At 40.1% G+C, this 15878-nt stretch overlaps 1 protein-coding gene across 2 annotated transcripts in view; it reads left to right on the plus strand.

Moving 5' to 3' along the window:
* The first annotated feature begins 1368 nt into the window (after positions 1-1368).
* TCEA1 (transcription elongation factor A1) overlaps positions 1369-15878 on the plus strand; it is a 28064-nt gene continuing 13554 nt past the window's right edge. Inside the window, exons 1-3 of one of the 2 annotated variants that reach the window (XM_075744088.1) lie at positions 1369-1652; positions 7632-7694; positions 12820-12925. In XM_075744088.1, the coding sequence (XP_075600203.1) occupies positions 1584-1652; positions 7632-7694; positions 12820-12925 (238 nt within the window). In that variant the 5' untranslated portion in view covers positions 1369-1583. The remainder of the gene's footprint in view (positions 1653-7631; positions 7695-12819; positions 12926-15878) is intronic. The other variant, XM_075744087.1, reaches the window with a different exon arrangement.

The following is a 15878-nucleotide window of genomic DNA, read 5'->3' on the forward strand; positions in this document are numbered from 1 at the left end:
CCCCAAAAGCTGTCCCTTCTTTTCCTTAGGGAATCATTCCTTTGTTGGTTTTGGTTGTTCCCCCCCCCCCCCCCCCCCCCCTTGGGCAAAACAACCAACCTGCGGACAAAGTTTCTGTATGCTTGTCCAGTTCATGGCCCAGATCTAACCTGCAGGAAGACTCTATCTAGCTCCAAAATAATTTTAACTGCTTCTAATATAGCTGTGTACGTGCAGGCCTTCCAGCTGGCAGGTGCTGCGACCATTGTGTGCATTGAGCATGACGTAGAAGTGCCTGAACACCGCCTGTCCCATATGTTTTGAAGCCATATAGAAAGTCTTGCTGCAAAGTGCACGACATGCCAGCACAGCGGCAGTGCGTGCTGTGATCGCTTCCTCGAGTCTCGTTTCAAGGAAAATGCCCATCTCACCTGTTCTCCAAAATAACCATATTTTATAGTCCTCAGTTTAAAACTTGGGCATCTACAGCATTAGACTGCTTACTAATAATAGATTCCAGAAGGATGTATAAGCACTGTCCTGGATCTTAGTAGGGGATAATCTTTGTGCAATCTTTCTGTAATCTTCAGGTATGCTGCTCAGTTTCTTGAAGGTAAACACTTCTGTTTTACACAAAAATGGTTTAATGATGCTGTTCTTTTCAACAACGAATCACAGTAACAAGCCATATAACTCGATGAACAGAATTCCATTGATGGTACGTACTATAAATTTGTCAAAGTTTATAAATGTGGTATGTCCTATGGGAACACATACAAGATTTAGCCTAGTCTTAATACTCAGAAGCACTGTAGTACATTGCATTGGCCAAGTATCACACTGTAAAACCTTATCTCCATCTCTGTTGGACTAACTCTAAACTTGTAAATCCTGAATTTACTCTAAAATTGCGATTTGAAATCCTCACTCCATTTTATACAAAAATAACTCTTTAGGGATAGACTTTTAAAAAAACCACCAAACTCCACAACTTCTCGGTTACAGGGAAGTGGGGATTTTCCACCCCTTTCAAGCTAACAAAATCAAGGGTCTGCTGTAATTCTGAGCCTTCTGACCGCTGAAGAAGACCTTGAAAATAGGGAACGAATTCCCGGTGCCATGTTTTGCAGTGCATCGCGCGTGTGTGAACAGCCCAGCACGCTAACGAGCTGTGAGCGGGTGATACAGTGTAAGACGTCAAACCATTTAATTGTACTTCTGTTGAGTTTCGTGCATATTTTTGGGGGTGTGGGGGTGCGTGTGTGCAAGACTCACCCACGCAGCCTTCACCCCCCCCCCCCCGCTGGGCGCCCAGGGCTCCCACTGCCGTGCAGCCCCGCCCCCGCGCCAATGGTCTCGGCCTGCCGCAGCGCTGCCTGGCTCTTGTGGCCGGCGCTCGACGCGCGCTGCCTGGCGCCGCCGCTCTGGCTGCTGGGTCGGGGCGCTGCGCCGCGGCCTGCCCCCCGCTCCTGCCCGCAGAGCTCGGCGGCGGCCCCGGGAGCTTTCCGCGCCCCGAGGGGAGGGCAGGGCAGGGTACGGGGGGGCTGCTCCGCGGGCTTCAGCTCCCACGCGCCGCGCCGGGCCCCGCTCGGGCCGCCGCAGCCATGACCACGGAGGACGAGATCATCCGCATCGCCAAGAAGATGGACAAGATGGTGCAGAAGAAAAACGCGGTGAGCGGGGGCGGGACGGGACGGGAGGCGGCTCGGCGGCGCGGAGCCGAACCGAGCCGAACCACCGCGGGCCCCGGCCGGCCCCGCGCTCCCTCCTCTTAGCGGGCCCGGGGGCGTCCCCCTTCCCACCGCCCTGCGCCTGGGGCTCTTCACCCGCGTCTCTCTGTCTCTCCCCCCGCTGCCTGGCGGCCTCGGCGGCTTCCTCGCTGCCCCGCGCGGTTGGCGGGTACGGCGGCTCCCCCCGCACCGCACCGCCCCGCCCCGCAGCGAGACGGCGTGGAGCCGCCGGCCGGCGCGGCCCGCCCGCTGCGGGGGGTGGGGGGGCTCTGGCCCTGACAGCCGGCCCTCCCCGGCGGATCGCCCCGGCCGCCCTCCGCAGCGCCGGCCGGCGGCGGGTAGGGAGCGGCGCCTCCGCCCGCTCCAGCGCGGCTTCGAGCCATGGGGAGGTTCCTGCCCGGGCACCGGACCCTGGCTCCGAACGGCGTTTCCCCCTCCGCTTCCCATTCATTACAGTCGCGATATGGGCCTCGCTCGAGAGCTGAAGCGATGCGGGAAGCCCCGTCAGCTGGAGGAGGGTGCCCGCAGGGGTGGTTCTCCTTTAGATAGCTGGTTTTCCCTTTCACGTGTGAAGATTAGAGTTTTACGTGGGGCGTGCAAACTAAAATATGAGCGAAGAACTCTAATTCTGCTTCAGCAGGGTGGCCAGAGGTGTGTGGGCAAACTTCTGAAACAGGTGGAGGATGTGAGCCACTTTTTTTTTTTTTTTTTCTTCTTTTAACTTGAAACAAAGTATGAGTATCACTTTAACTGTGTTTATTAATTCAGGGAATAACTTCTGCCTCAGAATGGAGGTAGGATATAGTTAGGTACAATTCAGTTAACTTAGTTTAAGTGTTATTCTCACGTATGCCCTTGATATAGAACTTACTTAAATAACATGCAACATCTATACTTACCCATACAAAAACATCAAAATAAGTAAAATCAGAGTGTGCAGCAACAGCCAAATACCTGGGTATGGCTACACATAAAATAGCATACAAGTAAATTGTAAACTCTGTTTACTACTTCTTTATCAGGTGGGTACATTTTTATTCTCTTGTAATTTGTGTATTTGTGATTGCTGCTCTTCCTGCAAGCTACTATTTTAGTACATAAAGTTAAGGGGTTTTTCTCTGTGTTATGATAGTGCATTAAATGCTCAGTGTTGGTGATAGTTCAGAACTGGGTGGTGTGGAATTTCAGTTCACAGAAGTCTTTTTTTTTTTTTTCTTGGTGTTTAAGATAATAGAAATTACAAACAACATTTTTTTAATAAGATTTGAATTTTTATAGAAATACTGATTGCATTAAACCAGTGAAATTTTCTTCATTCAGAATCCAAACAAATTCATTGCAAGTACCCACAGGTCATGCTTCACTGTGTTTCAAAATCCTTGATGTTCAATAATATTGTATGGTTTAGCTCTGATACTTTTGAACCCTCTAACGATACAGTGTGGAGACTGGAGCCTTGTCTAGTGGAAAGAGTTTTTTACAACCAACGTTTATTCATTTGATTTTTTTTCCCCTTTTTGTCCCCTCCCTCTTTATTTCTATTTCCCCATGCTTTTCAGCACAAAATAATTCACTGTCCTGACTCTAAAATTGAAGTAGTGGCTCTTTCCTATGAGGTGGTGAAAGGGTGAAAACATACGGACTGTGAAATGTTTAAATACTGTGGTAATGAGAATGATAAAGTACAGTCAATTCAGTTTTATTTGGAAGACTTCTGATGATTGATAGGAAGAAAATGGCAACTCCCAGGTGATATGGGAACGACTGTTGACTCTGAGGAGCATCACTGCAGCAATCCCGGAGATGCTCCTGGTGACCACAGTGTGTTTCTCTGTGATCTGGGAGGCTTAGGAGTTTGGATGTAATTCCTAGCAGCAGCTGGGGAGACACATTCACGCTGTAGCGTGTGTAACCTAATTAACTTTCAAAGCTCCAGGGAGCGGTGCGGTGTCAGAGCCGGGGTCAGCACGGACCTGATGCGGCCAAACGCAGCACACACAGCTGGGCCAGGCTGTGCCCGGCTGGAGCCAGCGCCCAGGTCTTCATCTTCGCCCCTGTCCCAGGAGCGAGAGCGTGGGCAGCACCAGAAGCAGTTGCGCTTTTGTACTTTGTTGAACAGAGGTCGTTCGTTCCAGCTCGTTACTGCACACAAGTGCTCTGTTGTTAGATGCCGTCTCAAAAAGCTTCTAAGGCTGAGGGCTTGAGCTGCCTTTGTGGCCGATAGCGGAGATCTGACAGTTTATCCAAAGCACGTGTGTGTACTGTGATAAAAGCCCCTAGTTTTATGATAGGGGAGGACTTTGTGTTTTTCTTACTAGTCTTTGTCATGGATGAGGTATTTCTTTAATTGCACAGTGTGATTTCCTACCCAATCCTGCCCTGCAGTTAAAATGCTAACTTGAGCAAAATTACTAAGATAATTTCTGTGAAGAGGTACTTCATTGTCTCACAACGATGAAGCTGACTTGAGAAACGCATTCTTACATAAGCACCCACTGGATAACGATGCTCCTGGCAATCTCTTGTATTCCTTTCTCCGTTTTCACTCAAGAACAGGTATTTGGTGTATGTCTTTGAATGAGAATGATTTGTTGAAACCCATCAGTAAAGGGGGGGAAAAAAAAACAGCTTTGATACTTTTTCCACTTTGAAGTTGTCAGGACTCAGATGGCAAGAGATGCTTCATCTCTCACACAGAAGGTGACGCTGTGACTTGTGGCAAAGTGCTGTTTGGCATTTCTTTTGATGACTTGAAAAGGCAGGCCGTGCAGACACCCTTCCTGAGTCAGACTCTTGGTGATTTGCCTCAACTAAGGATTTAATTGTAGCTGTGCAGATTTCATAACTATTTTAGTGAAGTGATATATGCAGTTCTTTTGTTTTAATGCAGTGCTGTATTTAATACACTGTGAGATACATATTTCTGCTGTTACCTCAAATATTGGTTGCATGTTCGAAATAGATATTACTCCTTTAGAATAACTGTGGTTGGATCAAAACACATGTAGTGCCTTCCTCATAGCCTTTGTTGTACGTAAGTACACTTCTATTAAGCTGCTGTAATGAATAGGTATGAAAAATAAGGTTGCACCCATGGATTAAAAAAATCAAGAACAGTTGAGTAAGCTTAGAGAAGAAAATGTGAAATTGTCCGTGTTGTTAAATATTTGCTCCCTTAAGTAGAAACAGGATGACTGTATAGCTCTGCTGTCTTCAGAAATGTACTCCATTTTCTATCACCTGAAGCATAGATTTAAATATGACTATAGAACATCAGTCTGGTGCTATGATCTGATCAACTTAGAGAAGCTGAGAGGAGTAAGCTACTAAATCTGTATGAAGCTAACTTCTGTTATTTCAAGTGATGAGGTAAACTGGAAGCCAGCCAGCCTAGTAGAACACAGCATTGCCTTTCATTTCATATAAAATTATAGAAATGCCTTTAAAAGATAATGTTCTTAATGACTGAGGGTTTTTGTTTTGTTTTAAACAGAGAAGCCTTACATTAGAAAAACAGGAATTATAAGTTTTACTGTGCAACTTCCACTCTGGTTTCGAGGAAAAGAGGATATTTGACTTTATGCTAAGAAAAACAGTTATGAAGAACTGTTTAGTTGCTGTGAGTTTAAACTCAGTTTAATTTTAAATCATCTAATTCTTGATACACTTAATACAACTGGTTAGAGAAGACTGAAGGCTTAGAAAGCACTAGTGCATTAGAAATTTTGGTAATTTGGTACAGAAAACAGCATGAAATACAGGTAACATCTGTGTAGAGAGCACCTGGGGTTTTTGACTTGTTCCATGGTTTGTTACTCTCCTATGTATCAAGTTACTAGTTTTAGAAAATGTTTAAACTGGGAATACTAAAGTTGTTTTGACATGTACAATTGGAAAGGGGTTTTACAGAGGCAAAGAAATTTTGGCTAGACTGTATTTCTAAGATGAGGTGAAAAGAGTGCTAGTTTGCATTGCAGTATCATTGTTATGCTGAAATTGCAGACTAAATAACCTGTGTTTATTTTGAAATCACACACTGTACAGTTTGCTAATAACTTAATTGATTTGGAGGTAAATGTTGCTGGATTGTATTTTTGAAAATGGCACATTGACTTTTGTCATTCGTTTTGTTTTGGCTCAGAAAATTTTCTTGAATTTGATTTTGTTTTGTAGTAGCGAAGATAATTAACTTGCTTTACTTGGATCTATGTTTGCACAGAAGAAACCACACTTAGGGCTGTTTAGAGAAAGAAATGGTTTAGTATGCAAAGTCAATTTAGCACCTGAAAACAGCATGACGTTTCCCAGTCTTGCATCATTGCTGCTAAAATTCTATGGTTAAAACTGGAGGAGTTTTGTATATCATGAACAAAAGCTGAATAAGACTTTTTGCTATCATGACAAAACAGTAAAACTTCAGTTTTATAAGTGAATTGGGTTTATGTGAGCTGGGACATAGTGAAATGTTTGGTTTTAGAGGCTTCTTTCAAGTCAGATGTGTTTAAAAAACAGAGGTTGCAGCAGACATTTGAAAGCGTCCAAAGCTGTGCCTGTTTGGATGTGACACAGAAGTTCCACTTTCATCTTCCACAGCCTCTTGGTGGTTATTTTATGTGCTATCTTTAGTAGTTAAATTGTAAAACCTGCAGATGTAGCAGGAAATTACAAGAGTTTCCTTGCAACAGGTGTCATATTTATTAGAAGTTGATTAGGGAGAATTTAAAAATAAAAGCAAGCAAGATGCATATTAAACAAAGTAGGATGAGTTAAGATAGAGGTAAGGAAAGAGAAAAGAATCAGCATTCCTAAGATCTGCAAGATGGAAATTTTGTGGGGTTTATTTTAAGGAAAAAAAAAAAAAAAGAAAAGAAAAAGTGGGAAGATAATGGGCTTAGCCTGGTAGTGTGGCCCCTTACATCTGAAGGTGGTTGCCTTCTTGCCGTTCATGGCTCTCAGGTTCAGAACCATAGGCGCTTGAATAACAGCACAGTCGTCTCAGCTTTTAGGACGCTGCTGTAGTCTGACAACCCCTGTGCACAGGAAGAAGCGAATGGTGCGGAGCTTTACTGAAGTAGAGGTTGTAAATCATCAAGCATGTAGAAGTTGAAGTAAATAACAGAGCTCACGTGTATGAAAACTTTTTAAGTAAGGCCACTGTTGCCAAGGAATGAATTGTTAGTCAGAGTAGCTGTGTATAGAGTTTATTAATGCCTAACAGTACAATCTCTGAAATTGACTCATTTATCTAGATAAGTTGCTTCTTTCACAGTATTAGCTTGTACCTTTCCTTGTGATCTTAGCAAGGGAAAAGGAAAAAAGAAAAACCCATGACAGCTGAATAATAAACAAGTTCAGATGTTAGAGCACATTAGGATGTGCTGTGGCTTCTAGTTTGGAACATGTAGATGCTTGGCCAACCTGGTGTAGGCTATATATGTTTTACATATATATATATATATATATGCACTAGTTATGGACTATGCAGAGTCTCTCAACTCCCAAGTTCTTGTGCTAAAACAGGTGAGGTTGTTCTGAACTGAAAATTGCTGTTGTTGTCTGGCTTGTTTCTGATGCTGTTAAGTGAAGTACCCTTGAGGCTGTTTTCTTGAGGATGTGTTTTGCTTAAGTAGTAATTGATAGAATGCTTCAACTGGAATTTGAATTGTATGGGTTAAAACTTCTCTACTCTTTGAGTGAATACTTTGATTTCTGAGTTAAGGCCTGTTAATGCTGAGTGTTTGTGTAGCAGAACATTCCTTGTTCTAGGGTTATTCTGTCGATAAATTGGGAACTGATGGTTTGAATCCAGTCTGGGACCTTGAAGGCAGATAAGAGTATGTTGTTGATACTTTATTTAAAGTACCTGATTGCTACTAAATTGACATTTTTCTTTTTTTTTTTTTTTTCTTTTCTCATTTGCAGGCTGGAGCTCTTGATTTATTGAAGGAGCTTAAGAATATTCCCATGACCCTTGAGTTGTTGCAGGTATGATTTTCTTATTGTTGTTATGGTGCAGATATTAACTCCATAATGATGAAGCCAACAAATTTGGAAGAAGATTGCACTATTAAAGTAGATTCCTATGTAGAAACTTCTTGGAAGAATTGATGTTATTACAGGGTAACCAGTCTTATTTCACCTTGATTTAGGGCACTTATCTTAAGTGTTTTCTTCCAGTAGTAAGCTCTTAAAGTTTATCTTTCTGTTTAAGTTGAAAATAGTGAATATTGTCATGGACAAAGGGGAAGAGCTGCTTATAAAGTTACCTTACATATAATCTTAGGTTCTTACTAATACAAATATGATGTGTTTCCTTCCTTCTGAAGGAGAATGCACCCAGTTACAGCTGATACCTTCTTTTCTTATGTAGTTAGTTCTGGTTTGGGATTGTGAGGAGAAGCACAATTCATACCTTCAGGCAAGTTGTATTTGACCATTTCCTTCCCCTGCCTGCAACTCTTGAGTAGTGTATTTCTTAAGGTAATCATAATACTACTCCTCTCCCCTTTTACTCCCAGGGGCAGGAGTGATGGTATGGTACAGTCTCTCTCACTTGCATGCATGCTGTCTCTAATTTTGCTTATATCTACATCTCTGACATAGTATTTTGTATATTATTTATAAATTCTTTCACAAAGTAACTCAGTGAACTTTATTTGCATGTCAAGTTTCAGAGTTTGTCATGTAATTCATCAATGAACACCTTTTGTTCCAAAGTAACTAAATTTTTCCTATATCTGAAAATTTTGCAAATGGCAGAGGTTAAGTGTAAGCTGACTTGCTTAAATTGGAAGAGACTGAAAAGTAACTTTTTTCTAAGTGACAATTAATGGTCACAGATACAGAATTAGCTATAAAGTTCAAATCTTAAGTGTCAGTAGCAATGTCATACTTGACATATGCATCCTGTATATTCGCAGTATGCGCTTAGTACGTTATTACTAATACTGTTTGTGATAGAAAATAGGAATTTGAAAGTGTCACCTTCACGCGTGAATGAGCATGGCTGATATAATGCTGCAACCTTCTCTTCTATATCCAACCTCCTTCCTTAAAAAAAACCCCAAAACAAAACCGCACCGGAAAAAAAAAAAACCTCTCAAGCCCCAAAACAACAACAAAACCCAGAAAAACCCTCTGATTCTTAACCTGATTCTTTTGAGTTCTTTGTGTGGGTCTTAATACTTGTGTATATTTGTGTAATAATATTTTTTTGCCTTTGGAATGAAAAATCTCTCTGAAGTGCTCTGGAAATTCTATGAATGCTGTTATGCAAACCTGTTTTGCTTAGTGTGAAAAATGAGACAAGAAGGAGAAGCTTTACACAGGACAGCAGAACAATTTTACCCTTAGACTGTGAGGATCTGAAGAATGTACAAGAAGATAACTTTTTTTTTCGTTGCAATGAAAACCTTAGTAATGTTATCAACAGAGGAGGACTCTTAATCTTGCTAAGTACAAACAAACTCAACTGTCTGCCTTTTAGGGCACTTGTGTGACCCTGTCTTAATTTGTATAGGGTTGCATATTAATTCTGTCCAGTTTTCTATCCTACTTCAAAGAAGCTTATTTATTCCTATCCATACAACAAGTGCCTGTTTTAAGAGTGAAATAATATTTGCAGTAAAAGATTGGTTTTAATCTGTATTCGGGCAGGCACCAGATGAGTTTGTAAAGAAGATTTCTCTGTGTTACAGTATGTCTAAAGGGATCAGGTATTTTAGCATACTCTTGTGTAGTAGGTGGACTGTAGCTTAGTTAAGAAATTTTTCTTAAGTATCCACTGCTATATTCAAAACAGTTCTGCTGCATAAGATTGCATTTAGGAACATGTTCAGACTCAAATTTACATTATTTTTGTTGAAAGTTTTATAAATATGTAAAATCTGCTGTAAATTTTCTGTTAGTCTCCCAAATTTGCTTAAGCACTGAAGGACTCAAAGCAATAGTTGAAATGCAAAGTAATTGTACCTGTGGCTTTGGTAGCGGATCATTAGTGTGCTAATGTCAGGAAGGGCAATGATCATGAGAAGGTGGGCGTGCTAACTTCCTCTGTGTAGATTGAGATATCTATTGATGTGTTTGAACTGATGAAATGCGGGACGCAAGTGAAAAACATACTTCCACACTCATTTTTAAGCAGTTTTGAAAGATGGCTACATTGAGAAAAGCACTGCTAGCTGATAAGATAGTTTCATTATTCCTGTGTAATAGGAGAAATGATGATTTTTCCTGTAATGTGACTGTTGCTTCAGTCTGAGCTGGCGAGGTCATCTGAACAGTTTACAGATGTGTGGAATGGTAAGGTGCACATCAGTAGTCTGGGCTTATGTTTGTGTCTATCTTGCCTGAATTTTGTCAGAGAAAGCTGAAGTGGTTACAGACAATAATACAACTGTGTCATATCTAATGAGTTTTATGTAAGCAAGCTGATCCTTGCTTAGCTAGGCAGGGAGCCAGTGGCCTTCCTCACATGTGATTTATCCGGTGGTCAGAATTGCAAATCTGTTTAGCAGCCACTACACAGTATTAAAGGCATTGTGTCCCTGGTGCTAATTGTGGGTAGTGCGCAGCCAAACAGTGACACAGGCGGTCTTTATTTTAACAAACAGGTTTTACTGGAAATTACACACACATGTGCAGAACTAGGCTATGATGTGCAGTCCTTGTTAATGACTTCTTGGCAGTTCCTTGGCGAGCTGGGGAGACCAGATAACCTGGAGGTGGTTATTCTTTATGGGTTGATTTGGCTCTGCTTTCCTCCAGGTGCTCACCAATTCTCTGTCCTCGTGCTCTCTTACAGTTTAAAGTTGGTGACAGTTCTGCTTGCTTCAGTGGATCCCTTTCTTCCCCAACTATTTTCCCTTCATTTTGTCCTTCAGTCTGGTTTAGAAAAGAGCAGCCGCCACCGTATGCTTTGTTTTGTGTTCAGGCAGGGGTTACTTATGCCAACTGTTTGCTCGTACCAACTGAAGGCTGCTTGGCCTACAGCTTGAATGCTTCGGGGGTGAAAACAGCTGTCTCTGAGCCTCTCCACTCTCAGAAAGCTCTAGAATTTGAAGTGGGGAAGAATAAGCCATTAAAAATACATTTTGGATAAGATGGGGAAGGTTTTTGTGTATTTGCACACTTATAAACTGGCACAGAGATAAAGCAGTTCCACAGGTAACACTGGGCTAGGCAAAAATACCCGAGTTTTCCACTTAAAATGGCTCTCACAAGAATAGCTCCATAGGCTGAGGAAATTTCACAATGCTGACAGCTGGTTTGTCATTAAAGCACAGTTGTTTTGAGAATGTAACACTAATCTCTTGTGAATTACCTGTGTCAGTTTGCAGGCAAATAAATTGATTGATCGTTCCTTCCCCCCTGTTTAAGCGAGGCCAGATCCAGTGCTCTGGAAAAGCAGGCAAATGAACTATGAGTACTGCCTTAAGAAAGCCGGCAGTTTAGACAGCATGATCTGTTTCTCTTGTGTGATCAGAGGAGGAAGTTAATTTATCCAATTAATTCTGAGTTTTACTTGAGTTTTTGAATTTTACTTACCTAATTAAGAGTGTAAGTTGGTGTCTGTCTTTTTTGCTGATGAGAGTAGGCCGTGGTTCTGCCCGGTTATCAGTGGAGGGTTATTTTTTTTTTGTAGATATATTTTTTCTCATTCAGATATGATGAGTATTTTATGGAGTTCCAAGCACTTGTTATTCTTTATTGTTTGAACATAATGTCCAGAGTATGTGTTTAACATGTCAAGAGAGTTGGCCAGTACTGTTAATCTGAGTGATCAGGGTCCATCTTGAAACACTTTACTTACAGGTGAGTAACTATTTTCTTTAATGCAAAACATGTATTTAGAGCTGATGCTCAGACCTGAGCTTATTTGATGTGTTTCTTTTGCTGAAATAGCTACTGAATATTTCAGTACATTTCCAATCATTTAGCACATCCATGGTGCCCCAAAAAGTGTTGTGTGGGTTGTAAAGAGTAATTTACAGGAACAAATCATTTCCATTTTTAGTGAGCCACAAAGATTTAAGTTTTCCTTTAAAGGAGAAGGAAATTTGTAATCATCTACTGCAAAAGTAAGTGGAATAAATGGTATTTAGTGAGTCTTGTTAATAGTAAATGCAACAAAACCGAGCATCTTAAGAACAATTTAAAAATTGTAGTCATCAATCAAAATATGAAATGACAATAAAATACTTGTTTGTATTGTTAAACACTTTTCTCCTCTCATGAAACTAAGAGTGTGGAAATGTTCTGCTTCTTAGATTAAGAAGTTAAAAGTCTAAAAGGAAACTTCTGTTGCTGTTGAGCTAAATTTATGTCCTCATCTTCCGAGTCTTAAAAGGAGTGGAGTGTAAATGAGTCTTCTCTTGGCTCTGTAGGTGGCAGTAGTGCCAAAGGCTTCAAGCCTCTCACTGTCATGGTCTTCTCAGAGGGGTGTTTCTATCTAAAAGCAGAACCCTCTGGGCTAAAGATGTTAAAGAATCTCAGTATTGCCAAAAGTACCAGGAATCTAAAATGTGGTCACTCCCAACTGATGTTACAGCTTCTTCCGCAGCCACTAAATGGGCATTCTAAGAGTATGAAGTCACTGAAGCAGTTGGCAAGCTTCTGATTGTGCCAAAATATGCATATAGTCATTGCTTCACAGAAAAATAAGGTTTTGAGGCTAGAACCTTTGCTAAAAATGGTATATTACATTTAGATGTATATATGATTTTCACATTGTTAGATGTCTTGAATGCCATATTTAATTTAGGGAAGTAGTTCTACGGAGCTTTTTGAAACTGTTTGGGAGCAAAAATCTTCTGATTGACTCCCCTTAACCCTCCTGCCTCCCTCCCTCCCCTGCCCCCAAACTTCTGTGATGGAGACAAATGGTAATACTGTTGTATTCCTTTTTTAAAATGTCCACATTCTTAAAATTTTGTTTGGTAAAGGCTTGAAGCCTTTCATCCTGATATTCTTAAACCTATTAAACAAAACCTAAAACAAAGAAAAAAAGATAATTTAAAAAAACGATGTCAAAGTACAACTTTATATCTGTTAACTTGTTAAATTATCTTCATGTCACCTTTTATAGTGTATATTTTTATTTCTGTTGCAGTCTACCAGAATTGGAATGTCAGTGAATGCGATACGCAAGCAAAGCACAGATGAAGAAGTTACATCTTTAGCAAAGTCTCTTATCAAGTCTTGGAAGAAACTGTTAGGTATGACAACACAACCTTTTTTTTTTCCCCCTGCTTTTGCATGGTTTAACTGTATGCAGTTTTGATGCAAATCCTTCACACTGCCTTGCTTTAGATATATTTGTGCTCCTGTGTAAGTATTGAAACTTTCTGCACTGATGTAGTTGTTTTTTACTGTTTGACTATCACCAGTGCATTACTGTGAAAGTGTATTCACAGAAAAAGTTAATATATTTTTATCGGGGCTGGCAAGCAGTAGGAAGTCAGCTTCTGCAACATGACTAATTTCTGAAGTCTTGTTGCCTGCTGTTGAGCTAGGGTGACTGTACTGCAGTACTAAGCACTAACGAACCTGTTCTTGACTATTTCCTTTGTCAAATGTAACAGGTACTTTGAAGAACTTGTGCAAAATCTCATATGAGAGTGCGAAGGCTTTGAAGTTTGGTTATAAAGTGATTTGTGAAGAGAAAAAAAAAAACAGTAAAAAGCCTGACATTAAAAATCTGTTAGAACTTGCAGGTAGTGAGAAATAGATCTACACTTTCTAAAACCTTCATAGTTTTTAACAACTAACTAGTGAGTTAATACTTTTTGTTTAGTTTCCCTTAAAGCAGTGAATGCACTTAATGAAACCCTGTTAGCAGGGTTTTCTTCAAGGTTATTTTGTAGTACTTAATTTTAATGTATTTGAAAACACTCAAATCTCAAACTGTGTTCAGGTATTTTTGTTCATACACTGTGCTGTACTCTATTTTGTTTCTTTGTATCTAATTTTAGGTAAACTAAAATTTAGGAAGCTTAGATTTTTGAAATAGAAAACAGCTTACATTATTTTCTACTGATTTAAATATTTGCTATTCTGTCCAGAAAAATATGCTAAACACCAGGAGGTGTTAGAGTCCGATCATTTGAAGTCAGCCTCATTGTTATCAATTATGAGGTATTTTATCAGATACTTTATTACTCTCTTGTAAATGGTGTAGAAGTGACTTTGTATCCATCTGACTATATATGTCTGTAGAAATGGACAATTTGTCACAGCTTTTAACCTCTATATTCTAATAAGAAGCAATAACCTCCACAGTAGACATATTTTTAACCTACCTTTAAAAGTTAGATAATAGGATAGTTTTAGTAATTAAATTTAGATAATACTAGATATGCTGATAAGATACTTACAAAAGTAATTTTAATGATTTTTAAATAAATTAAATGCATACTTTATACAGGATCTGATCAGAGTTCACTGGTAAATAGTGAAAATTATGTACTTTTTATGTTTAAATTTCCACTTAGAGCTTGAAGTTCAACTGATTATATCCAATGCATAAAAGTGGTGAGATACATAAGTAAATAGACTTGCATATTAACTTGAGTTACTCTAAAGATGTCTAAAAGCAAGAGCTGGATTGAGTGGCCTAGCTCTCAAGTTATTAATTGAAGTTTAAAAAAAAAACCAAAACCCTATCAAAGTTTTGTTGTAACAACAAAACTTTTTTTTTCTCTAAAGTTCAAATTTTTGACACTGCAACTTGGTTTAGGCAGCAAAGTAGAAGAAATATTCCTCTTTATTTTTTTTCCTCACAGAATTCTCAACTTTTGGGAGTGCCCTAGGATACTGCTTTTTTTTGTGTGTGTGGCGGGGGGGGGGGGGGCGCTAACCCTTCTGGGTATCACTGTCCTTTGCTCAAAGGAATTGCTATTTATTTGTTGAGACAGCAAAACCAGTCTTCTGTCTCCTTTTTTTTTTTTTTTAAACACAAGATCTGAAGTCAGTCAAACTTGTCTTAATATGTTGTTACTTATAGCTGACTGATCTTTAAGCATTCAAACATTGTGAAACAGAGGTAGTATTATTCCTGTCTGAGGACCAGAGCGTGTTGATGCTGTAGAGGTCTGGAAGAAGTCTGTGGTGCCTGATGGTCAGGACAGGTCAGTCTGGACGTAGGCTGCTGCTGAAAGGGGTGGTTCTGGCTTCTCCTCTGCACAGGTGCCTTCTTGCTCCATCCTGTGCTACACAACTCATGCTCAAGTGGCTATCCAGGAGACCAGAGGTGGGAACTGACCAGTTGAAAACCAACCATTTTGTTCATTTCTTCCAGCTTAGATTTCAACTGTATCAATTTTTTGGTCCAGTCTGTTTGCAGTTACTGTTTCCTGCACAAGGATTGCGGCAGTAAGGTACAGTTGGGGCAAGGTGGACCTTCCTGTTTTTATGCCTTGCCATGTTCAGATTGTTTTAAGACAGTTGGGAGAGTTTACTGGAGGCTGCTTACATCAGGTGAAGTCACACATGTGAGGAACTGGAAAGTAAATAGCAAATATTTTTGATTAATCAGAACTGAATACTTTTTTCTTGAGGCAGTGGGTATGTGACCTTTGTTCATGCTCTAATTTTTGTTACAGGGCAGATATTATTGTGCCAGGTGTAGTATGGTTATGGTTGTGCACGTATATAAAATCAAATTATTCCTGAAAATACAGCACTACTTGTATTCAAAACTTACATAGTTAAATTCTCCTTGATCGTAATGTAGACCTTATAATAAAGCATAGTAGGGCAAATATTTCACCTCTTGTTTCACCACTCAATAATTTATTAGAACTTAAAATCTTAAAACTGTGGAAGGTAGCGTATCTGGGCTGTGCGAAGTATGGGTGGGAATCTTACAAAGTACTCTTATTCTGTTTTATCATTAGTTTTGACTTTCTCAGAAGAAATACCATATGTTGAGCTGCTTGAGAAGTCAGTTTCGATTATGCTGTTTGTAGTGCATGTAAAATGGTATGGATCAAAGATGGCAACAGAAGCGGACAGCTGTTAATCGTACCAAGCATTGTACTCAGAGATCTGAAGTCTTTGTGAGTTATTTTTATAAATGACATTTTGAATTTAGGCAAGAATTGTTGACTGTTCAGGCTGCATGCACTGTTTAAGTTCAATGCTATTGGAACTTATGTTTTAAGAATGCAT

This window comes from Balearica regulorum, chromosome 2, assembly GCF_011004875.1.
Source record: "Balearica regulorum gibbericeps isolate bBalReg1 chromosome 2, bBalReg1.pri, whole genome shotgun sequence".
NCBI classification, from domain to species: domain Eukaryota; kingdom Metazoa; phylum Chordata; class Aves; order Gruiformes; family Gruidae; genus Balearica; species Balearica regulorum.